The sequence below is a fragment of the Bubalus kerabau genome, chromosome 17, assembly GCF_029407905.1.
Source record: "Bubalus kerabau isolate K-KA32 ecotype Philippines breed swamp buffalo chromosome 17, PCC_UOA_SB_1v2, whole genome shotgun sequence".
Classification (NCBI taxonomy): domain Eukaryota; kingdom Metazoa; phylum Chordata; class Mammalia; order Artiodactyla; family Bovidae; genus Bubalus; species Bubalus kerabau.
Genome location: NC_073640.1, coordinates 37,471,622 through 37,488,334, shown reverse-complemented (window position 1 = coordinate 37,488,334; position 16,713 = coordinate 37,471,622). Strand labels below are relative to the sequence as shown.

Sequence of the window (16,713 nt, the reverse complement as noted above, 5' to 3'; positions counted from 1 at the left end):
ATTCTACACAGGGCCGAGAGCCTTCAAGAAGGGGTTAATAGCCTGGACTCTAGTGAGCTACATCAGAACTTTCATTTAGAGTAGGACCTTGTCTCAAATGACCTTAATCAGCTTTGCTGGCAGGATTAGGGTGAGGCCCGAAGTTTCTTTTCACCATTGCGCCTCAGAAGAGAGAATGCGTGACACAATTGATTTGACGAGGGTTTGTACGGGATTCAGTTATAATCTGAAACTATCCAATTTGAGTCATCTTGGGAGGATGCTGCTGAAACCCCGTAGGAAGCGCCCCTTGTATCAAGACAGCCACCCGAAGGAACGGTCAGGAAGCGAGGACAGCGTGGGGGCCTGGTGCCCAGGCAGGCAGGGCCGCGTCTGGCTGCTTCCCTCTGCGGCCCGTTTTGCTTTCCTGCCTTTTCCAGAATCGATTTCCCAAGTTTCAGGACTTTGCTCTCCTCTCTGCAGATGTGAGGAAGGCAGCTACTCGGGGCTTGGAGGGAACACTGACTGGTCCAAGGCCTCCTGGGGGAGCGCAAGGGTGGGACGCCTGCGCACCGCCCTCATCCCCCTAGGACTGGCCCAGGCCCAAGGCCTCACCCGCTCCCAGCTCTGTCACTCCGTAACCTGTTTAAAAACGAGTTTTCAAACCCTGCCTCATGATGAAACTGACGTACGTGGATAAAACCAATGCTTCTCCTAAGCAATAAGAGAACGCTAGGGGGTGAAACTGTTTGTATATGTTGAAATTTGTAAGGGTTTAGGAACCCATGGCAAAGACAGTTAGCTATTTATTACAAGTATGACTGTATTTTTTCCTTTTCCCAAAGTAGGTAGTTGTGTCTTTGGATATTCTAAGACAAATAATAATCACTTCACCTTGGTGCCTTCTGTGTCAGTCACATAAACACTCCCGTCAATCATGGAATTGAAAAAGATGCACATTTGGTTCAACAAGATAACACTATTTTTGTAGCATGATTTTAGATTGTGTCCTTTTAATATTGCTTTCAGCAATGCTAGTTTTGAGGTTTGGTCGTTTTCCCTTTAAAACTTCATTATGTATTTTTAAAAAGAAAAAAAGAAATCCAACCCCTCAGCTTTCCCTTGTCTCTTCTCTGCTGCTTTCTCCCCACACCTCGTTTCCGCTTACTTAAACAGTCTGAGAGTAAGAGTATATTTCTGTGAAATAGTAATTAATCAGTATAACTGTATTTGGCATTTTTTTACCCACTTGCTACTTCTGAACAGCCACTGCTCACCCCAGATGGTAAGAGGAAAGTGGTTCCATAAGAACAGAACATTCTCGGTGCTCTGACTTCCCTTCTTTGGGTCTGAAACGGTGACAAGCCCTTTCCCGGTTGCTGCCTGTCTTCCAGATTCGCTCAGGCCATCCTCCTCTGTGGCCACCAGCTTGCCTCTGCCCGCGTGAGACGTCCTGGGGCAGGAGTGGGAGTGGGGACTCTGCTGGTCTCGGGTTCATCTTCCACTCGGATCTCTGGTTCGTGGATGCCCTGGATAGGTTGGACGGCCCTTTCTGGTTTCCGGCCCAAACATACTAGGTTCCGTGCTGTGATGAGCTTGGTGAAGACACAGATGACCTTTTGCTTTCCCGCCCCTGCAAGACTGAGTTATGTCTGGTCAAGAGAAATCTTGAGGAAACTAGCTGAGTCCATTTAAAACGAAGGAATGGATTTATTGAAACATTTAAAAAAAAATTTTTTTTTCCGCTTTGAAGGGTCAGACAGAATTATTTTCTAACAAAGGAAGATGAGTCAGATGGCTGATAATTCCCATGTGACTACTCTGGTACTTGGCCCAGTGGTACTTGGGGGAGGGGCAATGTTAATTTAATAACTACTACACTTTGCTTCTTAAAAGTCTATTTCCTTTAACAGTGTAGATGCAGCTGTGGGGTGAGCTGAGGTGATGTGTGTTCAGCGAACTTGTTTATGCTATTGGTCAGTCTGAGCTCCCGTCCTGGCTTCTGAGGCTGGTGTGGGCACCACTCAGCTCCCACCAGCCCAGATTTGACCATCCATTCAGAGTGGTTTGGGGGCCACAGAGCCTTCGCTCCTGTTGGTTTATTCCTGACAGCCTACAAAGCCTCACACCGCCCTCAGTTTTCCCCTTTTATTTCTTCTGAAGGACCAATTTTTTCACGGTACTTGTCCTGATTGTTTTCATAGTGTTCAAATCTGTATTTTTGTATGTAGAGGGAAATAATTTTCTCAACACTAATCGCTAATAAATATTGAATTGTCATGAAGGAGTTCTTGTTTAATAAACGGACGTGTAAAAACGGTATTGTCTCTTTCTTCACTCTGCCTTGCTCCCGCCCCTTAAAGGCTGTGGCCCGGATCCTGAAACAGGCTTGTGAGCTGGGGGCCAAACAGCCACAGTGGGGGTGAGGACACTTCGGTATTGCTGTTGACCCGTGGCTTGGCCAGGGCTGGCAAGGTGGAGCCACTCCCAGCAGCCCGTCGGCTCTTGCAGGTTCTACTTTCATACGTGTTTTCAGAACACATTACATATTGTGCGAAAAGCTGGGGCAGAGTGCCTTGATCTTTCCCATCACCTGGGCCAAGACACTGACTCACTGTGGGATTGTTAGCTTGATGTGAGAAGCTGAGACCCCAGGCCTCTCGTGGAGACCTGAGCAAGTCACCGAACCTTCCCGTCAGATTCCTGACTACGAGAGGATCATGTGAGGAGTAAAGAGCCCACACGAAGATGCCTGGCGGGGAGCAAGTGCGCGGGCATCGCTGCTGTAACCTGCAGATGCAGGATCCACGTGGGGCGTGGGACCACTCCGTGCCGATGCCTCTCACCTGACAGCGTTGCTCTGGTGTGTAAGGTTTTTATCAAACACACGCACTCCAAGCAGGAAGTCAGTCTGGTTTAATCCATGATGGCTTTTTTCAGGATAGGAGATTCACATGCAAGAGAAGAAGAAAAGACTACAAATGCCCAAATCATGGGTCCAGAACTCTGGCTCATTCACAAGGTCTCTTGGGTCACAGGAAATGCCACTGAAGAAGCTGCTTTTGTGTTAAAAAAAAAAATACATAAAGTAACAAAATCCTATTGAAGATATATGCACAGCATAAGGTCCTTAGGTGAACACAGAAGGCACGTCTCACCCCTCATGTGGGTCAGGTGTCCAGAAGTACATTGTCCTGAGGGCCTGGGAGCCGCTCACCTGCTGACGGCCCCAGGAAAGAGAGAGTTGGGCTGGGCCTGCCCAGCTGCCCCGCGCGCTGTTGCTGCCACTTGTTACTTGGAGCCCTCATCTTTTGGACCTGGTAAGCTAGTCTACGAGCTTTGCTTTGAAACAGTCATAAACCCAGAATAGGCAGGTCACCTGAAGTCATGGTCCTGGTCTCCAAAAGTGTGAGGTGGGCAATGGGACCTACTCTCTCCTAGGTCACAGGGTAAAGGCTAGTTTTCTCCCTGCTTCAAGAATCAAGAGGGAACTGGTGCTCCTTGAACAAAAGAATTTTTGGAAGGATCATTATTGACAAAGTGCCCGGCATGAGCAGGGGCCCCAGCCACAGAAGGAAACCACCAGGGCCCAGGGCTTGGCCCTGTGGAAGTCTTTATCTTGCTTCTCTCCCCGACACTCACCACGGCATGAAAGGCCCCCTGTGATGGGGTAACAAGGCTCCATCTGCTCTGTCCCCCGTGCTTATTTTTGGCAGAGAGGTTAAGGGGCTTAAGGTCCTGGGGCAGAAATGAGAAGGGGCGGAATATTCACAATGCCCTCACAGCAGAGAGGCTGGACAGTGCTAAGCCAAGGGTTGCCATTGTGTATAAGGGGGCTCAGGAATATTGCTTGGGGCTGTAAGGAGGCCTGCTCCATCAGCAGCTCCCACTGCTGCTAGAGAAATCACAGCCTCCCTCCCCACAGGCTTCCCTGGCCACACTCTGGCCGGCCTGGTCAAAAAGTGTGGGAGCGGAGGCCTGCGTGGCTCAGGTGCCAGGGCAGGGCAGGTCTTCAGTCGGAGTCAGAGTCGGAATTCTCTTCTGAAAGGAAAGCAGAGAGGACGCTTGGCAAGAGCTCTGGGGCCAGTGGTACCTAAGAGCCGACTCCGGGGAGGCACTGTCAGCTGGAACCCTGGGCTCAGGACACGACAGCTGATGGTGGTGTCCGCTTGGTGTGGGGACTATGAGTGCCTGGGACCCTCTAGGCTGCAGCAGAAGGGAAGCGGGGAACCCAGATGCCCCTTCCTCTGGGGCGCCAGGCCCTCCCAAATCTGCCTGGCTGTTCTCCCTGCAGGTGGCAGGCTTGTCTATCTGCCCCGCCCCCCAGCCTGCAGTGGGTCTGGCTGTTGTCTGAGAAACTAAAACATAGTGGAAAAGCAGGGAGCTTGTTTTTAGCCATTTCAGTCTCCCCTGCCCCAGGAGTTTCAATGTCACCTGCCTGGGGACAGCAGGCCCTCAGTGGAAAGAAGCCCCGCAAAAGCCCCCCTTGTCTCTGCCAGCCCTGGGTCACTGCTGATCCTCACAGGCCATGGCCACCTGTTCCAGAAACACCTCACCTGGACGGGGGCGCCTGCTCTTTACAATCTGTTGTCCTCACTCCCCCGGCCCCGTTTATTTTGCCTGCACACTCCTACATATCTATCAAAACCCAGCTCTAGGGTCGCCTCCACAGCCTCCGAGCTGGCCGGTAGGATGGGCGCTCCCTCAGCTGCTTCATCTCCACCTCTGTGAGACCTCGTTTTGCTGCTGTAGTTGACGTCAACTCGGGTTCCTCCTGCTCCCTGTTCATGCCATGCGTGTACACCACCACTGTCTCTGGGCCTGATTCCTGCCCCCTCAACTCCCTGAGGGCAGGTAGTTAGCCTGCCCATCTGCACATCCCTAGGGCCCAGCACACGGCAGCCTCAGCAGGTGTTTGGGTCAACAGATGCCAACAGAAGGGTGGGAGGGATCAGGGACACCAGGCTTGGGGGGAGGAGTTGTGCTGAGCCAAACATCCGATTTACTCACTTGCAGGGAGCTGACATCTGTCTGTCCATTTAAAGCCTGCTTGGAGGTTTGGAGAGGGACAGGCAGGTAAACAGCTTGGGCCCTCCATCCCAGGTCAGCCCCTGGGCTTCCCTGCATTTCTGTGTTGGAGCCTCCACTGCCCCTCCAGGTCCCGCCCCTCTGGGCAGGGACCTCTATCTCCTCTGATGGCCTCCCTGGGCAGGAAAGCCCCAAGCTGTGGCTGAGGAAGCCCTGAGAGATCACAAGCTCCAAACTGGCTTGGTCCCTCTGGGCATGTCCCTCAAGGGCCCCCCTGTGCTGCACACACGCACCCCAACATGTGACATGTTGCTATGGGTGCTGTCACGGATGGAAAAACCAGCCATCCAGCTTGCAGGCTTTTCCTTTCTTTTTAAGTCAGGTCATGGCACAACAGCCATTCTGAGCTGAAGGATGGCTGGAGGAGGCCAGAAAGTCTGTGGCACTTTTCCCTGGATATAAAAAATACCCATCCTTGGATAAAACAAGCCTGAGCTGCCCTGTATTTGCCTGGGTACTGTGGATAAGAGCTTGGCTTGCTGGTCTTTAAGCTGGGGGGCAGGCACGACTGGAGATGGGGGGCTACTCTGGGACTGGTGGCCGCTCTGCAGCCCAGTGGACAGTGCCCAGGAGTGGTCTCGTGAGGCGAGGAGGTGCCAGGCGTGCCCTCAGCATGCCCTTCCTGGAGAGGCCGAAGCCCCAGAGAACCGTGTGTTCCCCTGAGGGGAGCAGTTTTATCATCAATGCCACACAAAGAGATACTAGAACCAGGCTGTGAACACACTTCCTGCCTGCGGGGAGAGAGGAAATGCTCTTACTCCAGCCTTAAACTAGCCAAGAGCCCGCAAGGGAGGGCAGGGTCCCCGCAGTGACCATCCCAGGTGACGAGCCCGATTCTCTGGTGGAACCCACAGGGTAGCCACCCACCTTCTGCCTTGTCAGCTGTGGTCTCCTGTGCGGAGTCCTCTTGTTTGAGGAATCTGGCTACATCGTTAAAGATCAGGTAGAAGTCAATGGCAAACACGATGGTGGCAAAGAAGCCAAACACCTGTGGAGACGGGCGGGGCGGGTGGCACGTGTCAGCAGGAGCAGGGAGCCTGAGAAGGGGAAGGCCGCCCCGGGCAGCTGCCGACCCATCCCCATGGCTTGTCTTCATCTGCTTGGATAAGCAGCTCAGAATGGCGGGCACAGACCCCCTCCCGTTAATGACAGATAGGCAATCGAGCTGTTCATTTGGTTTGGCCAACAGCCTTTCCAAATTCTGGGCAGAGTCAGTCTTCAACCGGAGGACAGTGGCGTTGCTGAGATCCACGATGAAAGGCCAAGTTACCTCAGCAGAAGCAGACTATGTCCAAGGAGCTAGGAGGGGTACCTACTTAGGAATGAGGTGAACGTGAGTGGGGCACCCCCCCCTTCCCAGAGGCTGGGGAGCAACTCACCCCGGCTGCTTTGGAAGCCCCATCTGGGTACTTGGCCACGGCAGTGATGGAGATGGCGAAGTAGATGAGGGCCGCTGTCACACAGCGGAGGAAGTCCTGGGGAGACAGGGGTGCGGGCACATGGCTGAGCGCTCCCTGGAGTGGGGCAACAGCACAGGAAGGCGGCCACGGGGAGCTGAGGCAGGGGAGAGGGGCTCAGAAGGGCAGTGTGTGCCAAGGACAGGGCCGGAATCCCACTGTCAGATCCGGGACATAGGCGGGGCCCCCAGACCAGCCTCCATGCACTCCCCCTTCCAGGCCCCACCTGCACGCCCTGGTCCTCCTCCAATCTCTACTCCTGCCCTGTCCAGGTGCCCCTGCCTGCCATGCTCTGACAGGTGGACAACAGGGTACGGACCAGGCTGCAGCCCACCCTGTGGCCAGGCCCATCTGGTGGAGACCTTGTCACCCGCTCCCTCTGGCTCTCCAATAGCGAGATCTGGTCACCGGTCTTGCTTTGCCACATGGCTGTGGCAGATCCATTTATGTACCACGGTTTGCACCTACTGATCCCTAAAATGGGGACTGGGAGAAAGCTGGAGACCAGGGTTCAAGTGTTTCAAGTGTACCTTTGCTGTCCCTTCTGACTCATTTCATACAGCAAAGTCCAGGGTGGGTTTCTGGGCCTTCCCAGGTGATAAAATGAGTTGCCAGATGGCTGAGATCTGGGAGAGCCCCGCAAGTCCTCAGTTAACCCGCCCTGCCCTATATGGAAATGGCTAGAATTCCTGCGGCTGAGGCTCATTCCGAAAGGCCCAGCTGGGAGCACCAGCGCCACCTGATGGCCAAGGTTGAGAATGCCATCTGGGTTCACAACCTCACAGAGGGACCCTGGAGGCCCAGGAGGCAGGCAACCTACTCTGGGTCCCCTGGCTGCTGCATTGTGAGTCCTGGATCATCCGAGGCCAGGCCTACCCAACAGGTTCCAACTAGCTGCAAACAGCCTCCAGTGACTTGAAGGGAGGGTGAGGGCCAGCCAACCCCTTCCTCCTGGGGCCCCAGCCCTCACCATCATGGGCCAGCACAGGCCCTGCCACTTGTCATTCAGCTGCATGGCATCAGCAAAGAGGAAGCAGAGGGCCAGTAGGAACTCCAGCAGGGGCGCCGTGAGGAAGGCAGATGCTGAGGACGCCACATAGCAGACGAAGATGATGAACGAGAGACCCTGGGAGGCGAGGGAGGGAGAGGTCAGGGCCTGTGCACAGCCCCACCCTGCAGGCAGGAAGAGAGGTGGCTCCAGCAGGGAATGACCTGCCCAGTTCTCCAGTTGCAGGATTAGAACTCACATGGTGCTGCCCCCAGTGCCTCTGGGCATGGCCCTGCACCCAGACTCAGGCTAGTTCCCTTCCAGGACCCAAAGAGGAAGCCCCAGCCTCTCACAGCGTCCAGTCCCCCAGAAGGCTACCTCCCCGCCACCCACCCCTGAGGCTCTGTGGCAGAATCCACCCAACCCAGATGGTGCTCCACAGGGGAGACTCAAACCTATGCCCTCTCAAAGGCAGTCAACTAAGCAAGAGCCAGTTTCAGAAAATTACACCCCAAACCCAAGATCTGTGCTTTTCAATGAATGAAGAATTTACATGAAAAACAGGACACAAATCTGGCACTTTAGTAAATAATATGCCTGCTGAAGTATTCAAGAGTTGAAATGTACCAATGTCTGCAATTTACTTTGGATGCACCAAAAATAAAACAGATTGGACTCCCCTGGTGGTACAGTGGATAAGAATCTGCCTGCCAATGCAGGGGACACTGGTTCGATCCCCAGTCCAGGAAGACTCCACATGTCAAGGAGCAACTGAGCCTGTGTGTGCTCATACACCAAGAGCCTGTGCTCCAGCAACAAACAAAACAAGAAGCCCATGCACCGCAATGAAGAGTAGCCTCTGCTCGCCACAACTAGAGAAAGCCGGCTCAGTGCAACCAAAAATAAATTATAAAAAAGTTAAGAAAATGGATTGATGGACAGAGAGATATGTGAGAGGGGCTTCCCTGATAGCTCAGTTGGTAAAGAATCCACCTGAAATGCAGGAGACCCCAGTTCGATTCCTGGGTCGGGAAGATCTGCTGGAGAAGGGATGGATAGGCTACCCACTAGAGTATTCTTGGGCTTCCTTGTGCTTCAGCTGGTAAAGAATTTGCCTGCAATGTGGGAGATCTGGGTTCGATCTCTACATTGGGAAGATCCGCTGGAGAAGGTAACGGCTACCCACTCCAGTATTCTGGCCTAGAGAATGCCATGGACTATATATAGTCCACGGGGTCACAAAGAGTCAGCCAGGTCACAAAGAGATTTGAGAGAAAGTAGCAAGTAAGGCAATGTGTTACCAACTGTATAACTGGTGGGCATATGTTTTTGCTGTATATTTTCAAATTTTCATAATAAGAAAAAACATCCAGAGGGAGAGGGAGTGGTGCCACTGCCACTGCATGCCCTGCTGCATCACTGGCCCAGCCTTCGTGAAAGGAGGCGCAAGGTGTCATGAGGAACTGATTGAGAATGAAATGTTTTCTGCAACTTGGCAACTGATGTGGGAGGATGCCAAGGCCCGGTTAGTTCTGCAGACGGTGCACTGGGAAGGGCAGACGGGGTTGATGGGCTGTTCACAGGCCAGGGTCTGACGAGGCTTGTGAGAGCTCCTCACCACCACCCGTGCACCCAGTGCCGTTCACAGCCCACTTTGCAGATGAGAAGACTGAGGTTAAGAGAGATGAAGTGGCTTGCTCAGTGTCATACAGCTAATAAAAGGGCATCAGAATTTGAACTCTGGTCTGGCTGACTCCACACGTGGAGTTCTTAAGCAATCCTGCTCCGTGGTTGCTGGCCCTTTTCCGTTCTGGTTTCGGTCACTCTGGCTGGGTTTGAGCACGTCCATAGCTGAGTAGCTCAGAGCGGGGCCGGGGGGCTCGGGAGGGATGACACCCAGATGCCCCACAGGGTGCACCATGGTGACTTCAGACGAATGAGCTGCAGAGCACGGGCGTCTGCTCTGAACATGACAACGGAGGTAGCTGAGCCCAGCTTGAACAGATGGGAAACTAAGGCACAGAGATGTGCTGAGAGGCTGCTGGAGCCTCCCAAGAAGACAAGGCCACGGGACTCTGGCCCAACCCTATCTTCTACTTCCTGTGCCAAAGGCTGTTATCTGTGGCCCTCATTTTCCTTTCCCCTACCCGCAGAGCCTGATCCTGGGGATCCCCCTTTTGATTCTGTTCCTCATTCCCCGGATCCCTGGTGGCAACTTCCTGCCACTTCCTGCCCCTGTCAGCCTCCCACTTGCTTGGGCCTGGGGGCAGCCAGAGGTGACCTGAGGACACAGGAGTGATCTCAACTGGCTCCCCTTGCCTCTTCAGTGCCCATCCCTCATCCACCCTTCCTCCCCTCTTCATCCACTTGGACCTAGGATCTTGGTGCCCAGTTTTGCCAAGGGCCTCCTCTATGCTCTGGCCACCCCTCCTCCACCCATGAGGAGGGCCTGAGTTGGGTGTGTTTGGGGCCCTCAGTGGGCCTTGGACTCAAGCCTTCTCTCCACAAATGTGGCTCCTATCAGTCTGCAAAGTGGCCAACCACGAGGTGACTCCCAGCAGTGTGAGCTGAGTCCGGGATCCGGGTGCCTCATGTGGGGAGTTGGACAGGTGCTGGCCTTGTGACCTCTAAGCTGACCCCAGAGGCAGGAGGAGGTGATAGGACCGACACCTGCCATCTGCCCCCGGGAGCCCAAAAGAGAGGTGGGGACGGAGTCCTCCCTCTGATCCCTGCTGTTCTCAACCATGCTGTCACCTGACCCGCAACTGATCCGGGTCAAATCCCCAAGACGCTGGGGCCTCAGCTTTCCCGTCTGCAAAGTGGGAATAATGACAAGGGTTATCAAATTGCTGGAGATTCAAGTAACAAGTGCTTCTGTCTCATCCCGCCTCCCCACTAGGCGTCTTCCCTCCCTTCCCTCCCCTCCACGGAGGCCCAGCTCCAACCCCCAACCCCACAGGCCGACAGTGCGAGGGATTTTCAGTGTCCCGAAAACAAAGGGCTGATGGGCGTGAGTGGTGGGTGCGGGAAGGAAGGAGCTCAGTGGGGGTGGGACTGCTGGGGCTGGATCCCAGCGAGGGCGGGGAAGAGGGGGATGAAGTCATCACCCCCAGCCGCCCCTCCACAGTCTGGGTGGGGGTAGGCTCCTGCGAGCCCCCCAACCTTGTGGCCCGGGCCTCACCCAATCCCGGGGGGTCGCGCCCTCCCCACGGCTGGCGGGACTCCACTCTGGTTTACGCCCAGCAGCTCGAGGCCGGGTCGGTCCTCCCTGCGCCCGAGGAAGCGAGCCAAGGAGCCGTGGGCCCACCCTGGGTCGCAAAGGGCCGATGCCTCCCGGGCCCGGCAGGGGCGTGGCGGGAGGTTTTGCGGAGCGGGGTGCCCGTGAGGGAGGCCTGAAGATGCGGGAACGCAGCCCGTCCCAGGGGTCCAGAGAGGGCGGAGGGCCCGGAGGTCACACAGCGCCGGGCTGCGTTCCCCGGGGTCCGGCCACTGAGTCGGTGAGCCCCCTCCCCGGGCTCCCCTGAGGCCCCCGCATCGCCTGCGACCCGTGCGCGGCTCAGCTTCAACGAGCCCATCCCAAACGGAGGAAGTTTGCCCAACTCAGCCCAACTCTGCGGGGCTGCGAGCGAGGCCGGCGGGCGAGGCGCGGGGCGTGCAGACGGCGGCGCCCCAGCCCCACGCCCGGGGGCTGCAGGCGGCGGCGGCCGCTGGGGGCTGGGCTCCGCCTGGAGCGGGCCGTGGGCGCCGCACTCACCGTCTCCGCCAGCAGGAGGCGGCCTTTGAGCGAGCAGAGGAAGGCGCGCGCCGGCAGGAGGGCACGGAGCCCGGGAAGGGCCGCGCTGGGCTGGGGCCGGCCGGCGGGCTCGGGGTCCGGGTCGGGCTCCGGGTCTGGGGGCCACATGGCGGCGGCGGCGGCGGCCGATGCTTACGCTCGGCCTCGCTCCCTCTCACCCTGCGCCTGGGAGGGAAGCGGAAACCCCGACTGTGCGGAAGGAGAGCCGGGCTAGACTCGCGGGGCGCGGGGGCGCATCCCTACCGCTCCGCCCCCACCCCCGCCCCGCCCCGCCCCGCCCCTCCTCCCTTGCTGTGCTCTTCTCGCCTCCTCGCCTGCAGCCCTCCTCCCTGACTCCTGCCCCCTCTTCTCCTCTCTCCCCTCTTCCGCCCGCCTTCCTCCTCCTCCGCCCCTCCTACCCCTCGAACCTCGGCTGCCCGCACTCCTGCAGCCCGCGCTGGCCCGGGGCTTCCCCCCTCACCCCTGTCCTGGCGGCCGGAGACCTTCTTATTGCCGCCACCCAACACTCCGTCGGAGTTCTCAAACCACCCCTCCTTGCCCAAAAGATTGTTGGCTTTCGCTGTCTCCCGTCTAACTTCCTGCCCATGCGTGCTGGGGACCCAGGAACTTAGGCCTTCAAAGAGCAAGATAACTCTCTTGTCTTCCTGCGGCTTTGACCCCCGCGGTCAGCTCCCTGCCCCACTCCCTCTCTCTCTCCGCTGGCCACCCCACCCCTCTTTGGCCTGCCCAGCCTCTTGGAGTTTCTTCTTTGGCTGCCCCAGCCCTGGATTCGGCAGCGCGCCCCGCCCCGCCCCGCCCCCTCGCCCCCCCCGTCCCCTCCCCCCCCCGTCCCCTCCCCCCCCCCCCCGCTCCGCCACCGCACACACATTTCTCCATGGAGTTCAGTGTGACCAAGATCCCGCCCAAGACATTTTTAATACGCCTGAGCCTCTGCAATGGGCAGTGCCAATTGTCCTTCTACCCCTAAGAGCCAGTGACCCGCCCGTCTTCACCTCCTTAAGCTTTCTTCTATCTATGTCCACGTCTTCACCACCACAGCCTCCACTAGACTTCAGACAACTCCTCTCTTCTTCCTGGACTGTTGTGAGGGTGTCTTTTTCTTTTTTACTTTTTTGGCACGTGGGATCTTAGTTCCACACCCAGGGATTAAACCCGCACCCCCTGCAGTGGAAAGCAGCCTCAACCACTGGACCACCAGGGAAGTCCTGTGAGGGTGCCTTTAGGGGGCCTCTCTGCTTCCTCTCTTGGCAGACAGAGGGATGCTTAAGTCATCCATCACAGTTGCTTCCATTCTCCTCGCCTGCAAAGACCTTGATAGCTTCCCATCTTGCTTAGGGTCTTGGTGTAGAGTAAAAACAGCCCCTTGCTACCCTTTCCTCTGTCTCTCCCACCTGTAGAGCTGATTATCTCCTTCATGCTGCTTCTTGCAAAGGGATCTTTGTAAATGCTGACCCCTCTGCCTGGAATCGGATAACAAGGAAGAAAAATGTTATCTGATTAACTCTTTATTCTTCTGTGATCATAACCACATTGTCACTGTCTCAAAGGAGACTTCCGGACCTTCCCAGCTAGGTAAGAGTCATTGAGTCATTTATTTATTCATTCCACACCAGTGCTAGAAGCCCAAGAGGCAGGGAAACCCCAGGTTTGTTTGAGGGGGCAGGGTGGGTGGTAAACACTAAAGGTGTCCAGAGAATCCTGAGTAAGATGATTCCTGGTAATAAATGAGTGGCTGGTTCAAAGAGCAGCCAAGCAGCCTGTGTGGAAGAAAGGACTGAGCTAAGAGCTAATCAGACAAGAGGAGGAGCCAGACTGTAGAAGACCAGGCCTTGGGGTTTAGATTTTACTCCAAATTCTCTGGGAGGTGGTCAGGTGAAGATTAGAATAGAGGATGACCTGGTTCTGATCTGTGTTAATTAAACACTATTCAACACTAACTCAGTAAGAAGAAGACAATCCAATTTAAAGAATGGGCCAAAGATTTGAACAGACAATTCAACAAAGATATATGAACATCCAAGAAGCACATGAAAAGATGTTCAATATCATTAGACATCTTGGGATGTGAATTAAAGCCACAATGAGATCACATTTATTATACTCCTATCAAAATGGCCTTGTAAAAGGGGATGCTGCTATGTAAGTGCTGGTGAGGATGTGGACCAACTGGAACTCTCAGACACAGATAAGGGTGGAAATTGTTACCCCCACTTTGGAAGACAGCTTGACAGTTTCTTAAAAAGTTAAACAGAGGAATGGATACAGAAGATGTGGTACATATATACAGTGGAATACTACTCAGCTATAAAAAGAATGAAATAATGCCATTTGTAGCAACATGGATGGACCCATAAATTATCATACTGAACAAAGTAAGAAAAGACAAATATCTTATGATATCACTTATATGTGGAATCTAAAATATGGCAGAAATGAACTTATTTATGAAACACAAAAGACTCAGACATAGAGAACAAGCTGGTGGTTCCCAAGGGGGTGGAGGAGAGATGGATTGGGAGGTTGGGATTAGCAGATGCAAGCTATTATATATAGAATGAATAAACAAGAAAGTCCAACTGTATAGCACAGAGAACTATATTCAATAATAAAGTATAATGGAAACCAATATGGAAAAAATATATATGTGTGTATAACTGAATCACTTTCTTGTACAGCAGAAAAACATTGTAAATTAACTTTTTTCAATTAAATAAAAAACTTAAAAAAAAAAGTTAAACAGAGAGCTACCATATGACCCAGCCATTTTATTCCTAGGTATTTACCCAAGAGAAATGAAAGCACACGTCTCTACAAAGGCTTGTAGACGGATGTTTATAGTAGGCCTATTTTTAGTAGCTCCCACTGGAAATCACCCATGGTCCATCAGCAGGTAAAGGAATAAACTAACCATGGGATGTTTATGCAATGGCATACTTCTCAGCAATAAAAAGAAATAAATGATTGACCCACACAGCAACATGGATGTGTTTTGCAAATATTGTGTTGAATTAAGAAAGTCAGACTCGAAGGGATGATACTTTTGAATCCATTTTGGTGAAATTTTAGTACAGGTGAGACGAACCTATGGTGACAAAAGTCAGATCTGTGGTTACCTGGGGGCATGAGGAAGCTTTCTGGGGTGCTGGAAATGTTCTTTATTTTGACGGGGGTGATGGTTTTACAGGAACTTACATTTGTCAAAACACACCAAACTGTACGCTTAAAATGGGCACATAGGATTTCATGTAATTTATATCTCTTAGACTGAAGGGGTTCTGAGGAAAAAGAAAATATAGGGACTGAGTACAGTGGCTGAGACGGCCCAGGAGAGGGCAAGCAGAGACAGCTGGGTGCCCTGCGTTAGGTGACCTGTGACCACTGTGCACCGCCCGGCAGGCTCTGAGGTCCCAGGGGGCCTGTCCTCACGGCCTGCGCCATCCCAGAACCCGTCACACAGGATGCACTAAGAAATGTCAGCTGTGGAATGAAGTGGGGCGGCCCTTTTCTGTTTATATTCTTTGTGTAAGGAACATTCTCTCGTTCCCTTATTTATCTTAACTTGTTCTTCGGGTTATAATTAAATACTATCATGCTTAATTTTGTTGGTTACATAGTTCCATCCTTGGTCATCAGGACCTACCTCCTTCAGGTGGGAGCCTCTATATCTAACATGCCCCATCTGTTTTCCCCCCTACTTCCTCTTTTTTTTTTTGGCCATGTTGAGAAGCATGTGGATCTTAGTTGCCCCACCAGGGATCTAACCTGTGCCCCCTGCAGTGAAAGTGTGAAGTCCTAAGCGGACTGTCTGGGAAGTCCCATCCATGTTCTTATTTCCTGACACTGTAAGATGCTTCAGGTTCATTTTATAGTCTCCCCATCCCAACCCTAGGATCAACTGTTCTTCTAAGAAGCTAAAAGTGGGCCCAGTGCCCGCCGCCCAGCTCCCCGCTCGCATCCACGCGCCTCGCTCCTCTCCGACATGGCAAAAGTATCCAGCCCTACGGAGACTGAACGATGCATCGAGTCTCTGATTGCTGTTTTCCAAAAGCATGCTGGAAGGGATGGTAACAACAGCAAACTCTCCAAGGCTGAGTTTCTGATCTTCATGAATTCAGAGCTGGGTGCCTTCACAAAGAACCAGAAGGACCCTGGTGTCCTTGACCGCATGATGAAGAAATTAGACCTCAACTCCGATGGGCAGCTAGATTTTCAAGAATTTCTTAATCTTATTGGTGGCCTGGCCATTGCTTGCCATGAATCCTTTATTAAGTCTGCCTCTTCCCAGAAGTAAATTGGAGGAGCCTTTGGGCCTGGCCTCCAGGCCCACTCCCTTTCTTTCCAGCCTCTCAGTTATCTGCTCTTCACAGCCCCCACATACCCTGAGCCCGCCACACCCACCTACCCAGGCAGGCCACTCCTGTTAGTAATAAAACAATATTGTTTTTTAAAACAAAAACAAACAAACAAAAAAAAAAAATAAGAAGCTAAAAGTGCTTTTTAGTGGAGAATGGTGTTTAGCAACCGAGATCTCTCGGGACAGTCTTAATTTGCATTTCTCTAGTTATGAGTGGATCAAACTTGAGTTTTTTACATGTGTAAGAGCCACTTGCATTTCCTTTTCTGAGAACCAACTTTTCACATCCTTTGCATATTTTTCTATTAATTACTGGTTTAAAAAATTGATATCTAAGAGTGTATATATTCAGGAAATTAATCTTGAATGTTAGTTATGAGTATCTTTCCTGGTTTGTCAATTGTCTTTTACTTGGCTTTTTTGCCACACAGATTTTGTTCCTTTAGAACCTGTTTTTCTCCCTGAATCTATAAATGTAGTGAGTGACAGTAGCAGGCTCCCTGATGCTCACCATCCTTACATCTGTGCCTTTCTTAGTCATGCTGTTTTTGCCCTTTTGATAAGCTGCTGGATTCACTTTATTAGTGCTTTACTTGGGATTTTGGCCTATTTTTCATAAATAGAATTGACCTCTAATTTTTGTTTCATTTTATTTTGTGTGTTATCCTTTATTTTGCTTGATGAAGAGATTTAAAGCCATAATTTTTTTTCTCTGAGAATAACTTCAGATACATCCCCAGTATATTGCTTTAGTTTTCAATCCATTTCCAGCTAGCTGGTTGTTTCAATTTCAAGTTCTTCTTCAATCCAAGAATAACTTTTAAAAGGTATTTTTAATTAGATAAATTTTGGACTGTACTTTGTGGTTAGTTTCTAATTTTGTTTGTTTTATTTAGAGAATAGTTCTATATGTTCTGGTTTTTTGAATTTGTTAGTATTTGTGTCCTAATAGTCAATTTTTTTAAATGTTCCATGAGTATTTAAAAAGACTGAATATTGAATACAGACACAGATGCAGAGAATGGACTTGTGGACATGACCAGCGGCAGGGAGG

General features: G+C 52.5%; 3 protein-coding genes across 6 annotated transcripts in view; 2 read left to right on the top strand and 1 right to left on the bottom strand.

Annotated features, from left to right (window-relative positions):
• CMTM4 (CKLF like MARVEL transmembrane domain containing 4) overlaps positions 1-2,299 on the top strand; it is a 79,085-nt gene extending 76,786 nt beyond the window's left edge. For 3 of the 4 annotated variants that reach the window (XM_055554196.1, XM_055554197.1, XM_055554198.1), the window contains one exon: positions 1,374-2,299. In XM_055554196.1, coding sequence (XP_055410171.1) covers positions 1,374-1,674 — 301 coding nt within the window. In that variant the 3' untranslated portion in view covers positions 1,675-2,299. The remainder of the gene's footprint in view (positions 1-1,373) is intronic. The other variant, XM_055554199.1, reaches the window with a different exon arrangement.
• Positions 2,300-2,880: 581 nt separating this feature from the next.
• CMTM3 (CKLF like MARVEL transmembrane domain containing 3) lies at positions 2,881-11,489 on the bottom strand. The gene is made up of 5 exons (XM_055554201.1): positions 11,267-11,489; positions 7,495-7,650; positions 6,447-6,542; positions 5,935-6,055; positions 2,881-4,020 (listed from the first exon to the last, which is right to left on the bottom strand). The coding sequence occupies exons 1-5, from the start codon at positions 11,411-11,413 to the stop codon at positions 3,992-3,994; spliced, it is 549 nt and encodes a 182-aa protein (XP_055410176.1). The 5' UTR covers positions 11,414-11,489; the 3' UTR covers positions 2,881-3,991.
• A 3,758-nt stretch (positions 11,490-15,247) lies between these two features.
• Positions 15,248-15,752, top strand: LOC129631534 (protein S100-A11). Its single transcript, XM_055552610.1, has one exon. The coding sequence runs from the start codon at positions 15,285-15,287 to the stop codon at positions 15,594-15,596; it is 312 nt and encodes a 103-aa protein (XP_055408585.1). The 5' UTR covers positions 15,248-15,284; the 3' UTR covers positions 15,597-15,752.
• The last annotated feature ends 961 nt before the right edge of the window (positions 15,753-16,713 follow it).